The sequence below is a fragment of the Alosa pseudoharengus genome, unplaced genomic scaffold, assembly GCF_046254945.1.
Source record: "Alosa pseudoharengus isolate Yale_2024_CS ecotype anadromous, Long Island Sound unplaced genomic scaffold, YU_APseudo_1.1 YU_APseudo_1.1_scf_12, whole genome shotgun sequence".
In the NCBI taxonomy this organism is placed as follows: domain Eukaryota; kingdom Metazoa; phylum Chordata; class Actinopteri; order Clupeiformes; family Clupeidae; genus Alosa; species Alosa pseudoharengus.
The window spans coordinates 3,303,027-3,313,026 of record NW_027468587.1 but is presented as its reverse complement, the minus strand read 5'-3'; the positions used below and the strand labels follow the sequence as shown (position 1 = coordinate 3,313,026).

Genomic DNA, 10,000 nt, shown 5'->3' with positions numbered 1-10,000 from the left:
TCTGACACTTGTCACCATGCTTTCAGATCCTCCAAGTGAGATGTCTAAAATCCTGTTGCAAAACAGGTTTCAAGTTTCTACCATCCACACTAACATATTCAACAGTTCTTGAAGGTATTTACCATGTTTTTAGCATTGAAAAACCATCCCACAAACTGAAAAAGACAAATTGCATAACTACAGCGGAGGACATTATTTATGCTAGCATACTGCTAGCTTAGCTTTAGTGTGTTTTTATGCTAGCATACTTCTAGCTTAGCTTTAGTGTGTTTTTATGCTAGCATACTGCTAGCTTAGCTTTAGTGTGTTACTGCCTTGAGATGTGGATGTGCTAAAGTTTTCCTGATGATCTGGTCAGCATACAGTGGTCAGACACTACTCTTGTCACACCAAAAAATCACAATGCTGAAGTAAAGGCGATGCTACATCACGTGGTCAATTCAACCCTGGCCTGTTTGCAGAAAGATTTCTCCACTTACACCAAATGACAACTAGCATGCACATGAAACCTTTCCATGTCCACCACAGTACAAAGGGAAAGTGATCAGCGTCTCTCACACAAGAAAAGAAAAGATGTCTACAGGAGAGTCAGATTGGAGAGGATTTGGGTTTAGTAAACAACAGGGCCAAACAGACTATAGAAAGACAGGATTGGAGCCGGATGTCTGAAGGGAGGGAAGGAGGAGAGGGAGTGAAAAGGAGGAGAGGGAGGTGAGGCAAGGGAGGTGAGGCAAAGGAGGTAAGGCAAGGGAGGTGAGGCAAAGGGGGAATTGAAGGGAGAGGAGAGCTAGTGTGTCTTACCTGGATCAGGTGGAGGGATGTGCTGCTTTCTCTGCCAAAGTCAACAGTGCCAAAGAGAAAGGTGAGCAAGGAGGAGGGTGTGATAGTCTGTCTTTCTCCCAACCAAAACAGGTAAGACAAAGACAGGTGGGAACACAGGGTGTGTCTGTGTGTGTGTGCACGTATGTGAATGTGTACTATGTATAGTTCTTATAATAGACTAGCTTGAACTAACAAATAATAACTCTTTTACATTTCCCTGCACCTGCTTATTAATTTAATCTTGAGCAATCATGTTGCCATTCAGACTTCCTGCCAGCTGCCAGCTGTGTGTGTTTGTTGTTGAGACTCCCTGGGGTACCATTTCAGGGGAGTCCTGCTTGGCCAGTAGGAATTAAAAAGAAAAAAACATCTGAATCACAAAAGGCTCTGCAGGTTGCCGTGTCAGGGTGAGAGCTCTGAAAAGGTCCACAGGTGTGTTCCATGTCTGGACAGCGGACACTAGGGACCAGACCATAGATCACATCACACCACCAACAAGTCTGCCAAACCTGAATGAACAATGCACATCAAAGTACTCAGTACAAACGTGTATTATTAGACATAAGATATTGAGAGCAGTGAAACAACTCCCCCTACTGGTACCTTGTTGCACTTCATCTAACCACAGGGTGGTAAATAGAATGTCCAATCTGCTCATTCCCAGCAATGATACTGTCAGCGTCGTGCCTCTACTAACTTGCACATGTGCTGTATGTAGATTGTGTTGATGGTTGCCTTGGCAATCTTATTTTTATTTACAGGAGATGACGTTCCAGGCCTGGGCATTATGGTCAAAAACACTTGAGTAGAGAGAGCTATTTGCATGTCAGTAAAGGTTACCTTGCTACTGCAATCTAGCTACGAGTGTCAGTGTAAATGCGTTAAGGGGGAATCTGGGCGGGCGAGAGAGGGATGACCAAGGAGGGTGGAATAGCATGATATTTATACCTCCAAGATAGGGAGTGTGTGTGTGTGTGTGTGTGTGTGTGTGCTTGAGTGTGTTGGGACTCCTTGGGGCAATATTACTAAAGAATCCTGCATATTCAGTAGCCATTACAAAAAAGGAGCAAAACAAAAAAAAGGTGTAATCACAAAAGGCTCTGCTGGTTTCCATGTCAGGTTGAGAGCTCTGAAAAGTTGCACAGGTGTCCTCCAAGTCTGGTCCCCACAGGTGTCCTCCATGTCTGGTCCCCACAGGTGTCCTCCAAGTCTGGTCCCCACAGGTGTCCTCCAAGTCTGGTCCCCACAGGTGTCCTCCAAGTCTGGTCCCCACACCACGTCAGCACTTCTGCCAGCCTGAACTGGCACATGAGAACTGCAATGACATGGGTACAGGGCAGCCCACTGTGTAATGACATGGGTACAGGGCAGCCCACTGTGTAATGACATGGGTACAGGGCAGCCCACTGTGTAATGACATGGGTACAGGGCAGCCCACTGTGTAATGACATGGGTACAGGGCAGCCCACTGTGTACTGAGTAGTTGGGCTGCCCAGTGGTTGATACTGACAGGGCAGCAGCAAGATGAACAATAAGACACCTTTCAAAGGGTCGCTTTATTATCAGAAACAGACTCTCTTTCAAAAGAAGAATACACATCAAAGTACTCAGTAAAAACGTGTATTAGTGGATAAGCCTGGACTAGTGTCAGAATTCTGAATTTTGACTACAACCACCGAAATGTGTGTGTGTGTGTGTGAGTCTGCTGAACATTTTGTGTGTGTGAGCAGCATTAGTTGCATTTCCATATTTGTTCCGTATGGGTCATTCTAAGTCAAATCAACCGGTTCCTGCCAATTGACCCCCTCACATTGTTCTTTTTCACTGATATCTGTAAAAACACCAATCTTTATGAACCTCCTGGAAGAACAGAATGCAGTGCAAGCCGAATATTTCTTCAGGTTAACAAATATATAGACCATCATCATATGACAGGTGTGACCAGTGTCAGTCCACAACATGGACTGTTTGCATACTGAATGAACTGCTCGAGTCCAAAGTAGTTACTGAGGTAAACTAGTCTTAAGTTGCCGAAATGGCTTTAAAGGTGCACTATGCACGATTTTCACCTATAACTTTTATGAAGCCAATTTGATGGTAAACAAACTTGTAACAGGGGAATCGTTCACCTAGCATAGCCATACAGCACATCTAGGGGGAGCTCTACAGCCACCAAAATACCTGAAACTGCATAGTATACCTTTAAAGCCACCTGAAACTGCATAGTATACCTTTAAAGCCACTTTTCTGGAATTGGGGTAGGTGTACTCTAAGGTAAAATTCTCATAGAAATACTCATTTGGAGGTATAACTTTCCAGACCTTCCTTTGAGATGTAGAAGCAGACAATATGAATGAATAAAGACAATGTGAGGGGGTCGAGCGGAAAGATTTTCCCAAATGTGCTCATTTCATGTGGAATGACCCGTATGTAGATAAGCTCGTTGTCATGATTAAATGCCTGCTATTGTGTTGGTGTTCTACTGGGAACATTACTACATTATAAGAACACAACATGTGCGGTATTATGTTTGTGTGAATGCAATATTTAGACAGTGTGCGTTCTCTTGTTTAAAAAAATACATTTAACAATATGAACAACATTCAACATGCAGACAGATAGAATGCCATTTTTTTACTTCCCATGGGTACTGTTACTTCTCTACTAAATACAAATATTAACTTCTTCCTGTTGTGGCAATCTGATTGTGGCAGCAGATCAGATCTATTTTACCTCATCGCTTGATTTCATCTTACATTCAGAATTCAGACATTCTGGCAGTACTACATATCCCAGAATGCCTTGGGCCAGAGCAGTGCAGTGCAGGCATAAACAAGAGGACTTAACACACAAATACAGTTAATGCACCAACATACACCAACATAAACACAGAGGCCAAAACCAGAGCTGTGTGCAACTGAGTACAGTCTTTATTGCAAATGGTCTAATAAACACTCAACTACTCTCTCTCTCACACACACACACACACACACACAATCTTACATATATGCACAGACACTCAAACCCATGCACACACACTGATGCAAGTTAACCCACACATACAGTCAGGTTAGCACAGAAACTCAAACATGCACGCACACAAACACACACACCTGCATACAACTAGATTTGAGACTGACAGTTGCACAGCCTAAAGCAGCATCCTTCTTTTCAAAGAATAATTATAACAGATCCTTTTGGAAAGCAATATGGGCTTTTGCAAAACCAAACAATGAATGAAGTATCACATGAAGTAATAGCAAAAACATGATAAGTGGGGACGTCATTACAAAGGTCACACTCATTAAAAAATGTGTGTGTTAGGGGAAGGAGTGGAAACAGACTGTGTGTGTGTGTGTGTGTGTGTGTGTGTGTGTGTGTGTGTGTGTGTGTGCTGTGAGTCCGGATGCTTCCTGCTCTAGTTTTGGCCCAAACAGCAAAGAGTACAGGTTAACAAGTCTGTCCACAACATACAGTACTTAACAGAACTGAAACCCACAGAACCTGCTCGGCAATGCTTTGCATATACAGCTAATGAACACCAACTATACCAGCCATTGTCCTGGAGAGCCAACCCTACATTCATAAAACCAACAATGGAGCATGAAACTAACGAGTTCTACAGACCCTACACAATCGATCTGAAATGATCTGAAACACTAAAGGGGACATGTTATGGAAATTCCATATTTTCAGTGCTTTTATGCATGTGTCTTGGTATCTGGGATGGCTACCAATACACACACACACACACACACAGATAACACAACCCAGCTGTTTTGTTTATGGGCTTCCTAGGTCTAGAAACGTGAATCATTGAGCCACTCAGATCCGCTGGTCAAAGTGACCCTGAGTCTAGCAGCTTGTTGAATTAAACCACCTCAGTTTTACCTATCTGGACCAAGTGTTGAATAAAACCACCTCAGTTTTACCTGTCTGGACCAAGGGTCCACTCATGACTAGAGAACCAAAGTGGAAAAGTTCGCCTGAATCTCGCAAGCTCGAAACCTATTCAAAACATGTCGAAGTGAAGCCATCAGGCAAGATGATTGTGTTTGTGAAACAACCAGGGGTGCATTTCCCAAAACCACAGTTGCTAACCTGGCAATGGGAAATTAGCTAACTTAGTTGCTTGGCAATGGGAAATTAGCTAACTTAGTTGCTTGGCAATGGGAAATTAGCTAACTTAGTTTCTTGGCAATGGGAAATTAGCTAACTTAGTTGGTTGGCAATGGGAAATTAGCTAACTTAGTTAGCAACTATGGTTTTGGGACATGCGGCCCAGGACAGGATCAGGCCGCTCTGAACAGGGTTCTTCGGACAGTGTTGAAAACGCTGTTATGGTGCAGCTTCATCCTTTTTTTTGACCAAAGTATGACACAGACGTTTTATTAAGACCTGCAAGTGGCAGCACCCATCCTACATTCAGGTCAAGTGCCCATGGGGGCTCTGGCTCAGTGCCCATGGAGGCTCTGGCTCGATTCCGACCTGCAGCTATTTCCCGATCCCACCTCATCTCTCCTCTTCCAATCGCTTCTCGTCTTTCTCTACTGTCTATACGCGCAAAGACAAAAGCCTAAATATATAAAATATACTTTAAAAAGAAATCTACAATTGCGGAAAAGGGGGTGAAATATGTCCTCTTTAATTCTAAGAGATCTCTCATGGTCTTGCTTTGCCTATGGTCACCACAGAACATCTTCACTCATCCTTTCACTGTACTTTGCCTATGGTCACCACAGAGCATCTTCACTCATCCCTTCACTGTACTCTGCCTATGGTCACCACAGAGCATCTTCACTCATCCCTTCACTGTACTTTGCCTATGGTCACCACAGAGCATCTTCACTCATCCCTTCACTGTACTTTGCCGAATACTATAGTATTTCTGCCTCCATTACCTCTTTACTTTGTCTTTTTACTGAGTCTTTATCAGCTCACTAAAGCTCGATGTTGTTTCATCAACTGTAAGTCACTTCGTAATTAAGGTGCAAATGACATTTAATGTGGTTCAATGTATGCCTATATCAGTAATTAATGTGCAAATGACATGTAATGTGGTTCAATGTATGCCTATATCCGTAATTAATGTGCAAATGACATGTAATGTGGTTCAATGTATGCCTATATCCGTAATTAATGTGCAAATTACATGTAATGTGGTTCAATGTATGCCTATATCCGTAATTAATGTGCAAATGACATGTAATGTGGTTCAATGTATGCCTATATCCAGGAAGTTGATTGGCGAGTAGAGGGAATGGCCTGTCTGCCACCTCGACAGCTGCCTCACACTCAGTGGAGGCTGGTGAGGCCACGGCCTCTGAATTGAGTCAGTGAGGCTGTACGAGAGTTACGGAGGCTATACAAGAGTTACGGAGGCTATACGAGAGTTACGGAGGCTATACGAGAGGTACGGAGGCTATACGAGAGTTACGGAGGCTATACGAGAGGGAAGGAGGCTGTACGAGAGTTACGGAGGCTGTACGAGAGTTACGGAGGCTGTACGAGAGTTACGGAGGCTGTACGAGAGGGAAGGAGAGAGCTGTGAAAGTGGAGGGGTTGCTGTTGGTGTTTGATAAGCTCTTATGAGGTTTCGCCCTGATTCACTGTACTGGTGGAAAGTCTGTGCAAAGGGGACATACTTTGTTGACCAGTTCTAAACCTGCAAACGTCACTGCTGTCCAGACACATTGTCACGACTTATCCTGCTGGTGAAGAAAAATGTGTGTGTGTGTGTGTGTGTGTGTGTGTGTGTGTGTGTGTGTGTGTATGTGTGTGTGTGTGTGGACTGGACACACACACATACAAGCACAGATACAAACACATACTGTATGCCATTACCCTTGACTTTGCTGGAGATAAACTTTACGTCAGAGAATTCGAACTTCCAGGTGCTATACATGCAGACAGCAAATGATTTTACAAACAATGTTATGACACTTCAAACTACTACAGCAAGATTTCAGTCACACATCACACACACACACACACACACACACACACAGAAGATGACAACATATTATGGATGTGCCGGTGGGTACATTCCCAAGGGACAAAACATTCCAAAAGGTCACCAGGTGAAATCTTGACCTTCCAAAACCTGTCCATCTAACTTGTCTAACAGTTTTTAAGTATTATTATTTTGCGGTAGATCACTGCAAATCACAGGCTCAAGAGTTCATTTCCCTATTGTTGTCATACTGGAGTTAGAGAAGGCGTTGAGGTACAGAACTTTAGTCACATTCAGGATGTCCAGACATGCATGCATCTGATAATTGGAGCATATTTTTGTACAGCTTACAATTTTGGAGCTTCCTGTGAGCAGATGACGTCAACATGAGAAAATGATTTGCCGAGATCCACCATTAGTAGTGATGCAAAGATAGTATACTGTTAAAAAATGTGGTTAGTTCAGAATGTTTACACAAACCTTAATACAAAGCATCCCAGGTAGGCAAAATAAATAGAAGATAAATCAGTAAATGAATGGACGGGATAAGAAGAGTAATTCAAAGGTGCTTAACATTGAGAACCATCCTGACATCCGATTGGTTGAACATGCGACCTGTCATGTCAGTTGCAGAGATTGGTGGCACGTGATTGGATGGTCACTCTCCTGGGTGGGGTCTGCTCGATGCTGCGATTGGCCACGAGCTCCTGCAGCTGCAGCGCCCCTCCACCAATGAAACAGAAGGCTGGGCAGACGGGGGCGGAGCAGTCCACAGGCCCCTCCCACAGCATGCGCAGGGAGTGGGCGTCGTAGAAGGTGACGCGGCCCTTGTCGAAGTCCAGACACAACCCGAGGCGTGGGGGCAGAGGGATAGTCAGGGGGTGGCCGGAGGGGTGAGTTACCCCCTGGTGGGGCAGAAGGATCTTGCCCATGCCCATGGTGAGGAAGCAGAATGGAGGGGGGCTGTCCTGGGCATCTTCGGCCCCGCTGTCATGACCACTATCTGGGTCATACCTACAGGGAGAGAGAGAGAGAGAGAGAGAGGGGGGGGGGGGGGGAGAGAGAGAGAGAGAACAAGAGAGAGAGAGAGATGATAAAGATAGAAATATTTATTAAATCAATATTTTCAAGCCTAATATTTTTTTTCTTGACAGACAAAAAAAAGAGAGAGTAAGGTAGAGAGAGTTGATTCAAATAAATATTATAGAGATGTCTTCACATATAGCAATATGGCAATAAGATGTTGTTCCTCTCTTACTTCATAGTGGAAATTAGGAAATAAGTCAGAGTCAACAACAATTTTACTGCCATGATGGCTGCACAGAACATCCAAACACATCCAAACACTCATAACATCATATTGTCATATTGTGGCTCAAATATTGTGTTCATATTCAGGGGCGTAGTGGTAAAATAAGAGGTAGGTAAACTATGAATTATATTCTGTTCTATACAATGTGATTTTTGAATGTTAAAAGTTGGTTAATAAACTCTTTTAGGAGTTGGATCAACTCTATTTCTCAAATTGCATGTGGATAAACTGTGTTTACTTATGTTTAGCCTCCACTACAGCCCTGATCATATTGTATTGTCATCTCTGTGGCTATTCCCTGCCTTTACTACATTGGGTGACTATCGTCTAGGTAACAGAGGGTTGTTCGAGGGGTGGTCTGCAAAGGCTGTTCCAACAAGGCAAGGCCTGGCCATGGAAACTGAAGCTAAAGTGTCCACCCTGTTCCAACAAGGCAAGGCCTGGCCATGGAAACTGAAGCCAAAGTGTCCACCCTATGACCTCTACCACACAGGTGGAATTGCACCCATCAGCTGTGCACAGCATTCGTCAAGTCATAAGGATTGAGCATCAACAGGCCCCCCGAGACCTGTGTCCACTTCCATCCATTGCTGACTGATGGGTAGGCTAGAGGGTAGGATAGAGGCATTTTTTATTACATTTGTTTACATTGAAATCATTAAATAAGAATTGAATTGTAAGAAAACCACAGTGCCACTTCCAGATGCCATCACCTGGTCCACTCATCCCCATCATCTGTCTGCTTCTCCTACTTTCGTCAAGAAAACAACACATGATCTGGGAAGACTTAAGAGTCCTGACGTGTGGACTGCTCAAGATTATCAGAAATCGCATCACACAAACAACCACTCAAAGTGACCCCATCAAAGCCCTCTGCATCAGAATTTGAGAATGAAGGTGGGAAAGAGATAGATCATAAGAGATGAGATGGTTACGGTTATGGTTACTTAGCAGACACTTCCAGAGTGACTTACAGAATATGAACATTATAATAGTTAAAAATACCGTTTTTGTTAAAAAAAAAAATATTGGATGATCCACAGAGACGTGTGTCCATCCCTGGCACAGTGGTCATTGGCCTACATAACATCAGAAGTGATTGAAGTGAGCCTTGACTTATTATATAAACAAAAACACACACGCACACACAATGCACCAGACGTCATGACCGGAGCCACTCAGCGGTGATTGCTGATCCCCAACACCTGCCTGTGTTTCCTCTGCTGAGAATGCAAATACTAAAGTCCTATTTGGACAGGATTAGTTTTACGTGGAGACGTGGGGTAAAGTAATTATTCCGAATGTGCCATGTCAGTAATTATTACGAACAACGTCAGTAGAAATTATGGCGACTTTTACATTCTGTAAAACTGTTTGGAAAAAATACCTCAGGTGATATTAATCCTGTGCGAATATGCCCCTCTGTTAAAATGTATGTAGATATTCCGTCATATCCTGTTTAAAAACATAGTTTTTTTTTAGCATGGCGGCGCTTGAATAAGCACTCGGTAATAATGCAAGGCAAGCACAGGGTGATGATTTTGCCTGGTAAGGTAAAGTATAGGCTACCAATGTAATTGATAAGGAGGGTGAATTTGTGTGATATTGCTTTAGCTGTAGCCTGTAGAATACCCGAGTCTCACCACAAGCATTTAATTGTAGCCTACAGTTGTCCTTGATACTGTATATTGAGCATATGACAAATAAACTTGACATTGAACTAATGAGTAAACAATACTCAGGCCATGATGCATGTATGAATGCGAAATCAGCAAGCAAAGTAGTTAACAGCAGTGCATAAATTGAGTTACCCCTCTCACTTCTGGTAAAATACAGAGATTTCTTAATCCCGTGCAAATTGGCCATTTATATTACAGACGTCCTGTGGTATAAGTATAAGTATAAGTATATAT

At 43.2% G+C, this 10,000-nt stretch overlaps 1 protein-coding gene across 1 annotated transcript in view; it reads right to left on the bottom strand.

Annotated features, from left to right (window-relative positions):
- Positions 1 to 6,948: 6,948 nt before the first annotated feature.
- The window catches only part of trim46a (tripartite motif containing 46a), a 20,121-nt gene continuing 17,069 nt past the window's right edge, over positions 6,949 to 10,000 (bottom strand). Inside the window, exon 12 of the mRNA XM_076279353.1 lies at positions 6,949 to 7,789. Coding sequence (XP_076135468.1) covers positions 7,399 to 7,789 — 391 coding nt within the window. The 3' untranslated portion in view covers positions 6,949 to 7,398. The remainder of the gene's footprint in view (positions 7,790 to 10,000) is intronic.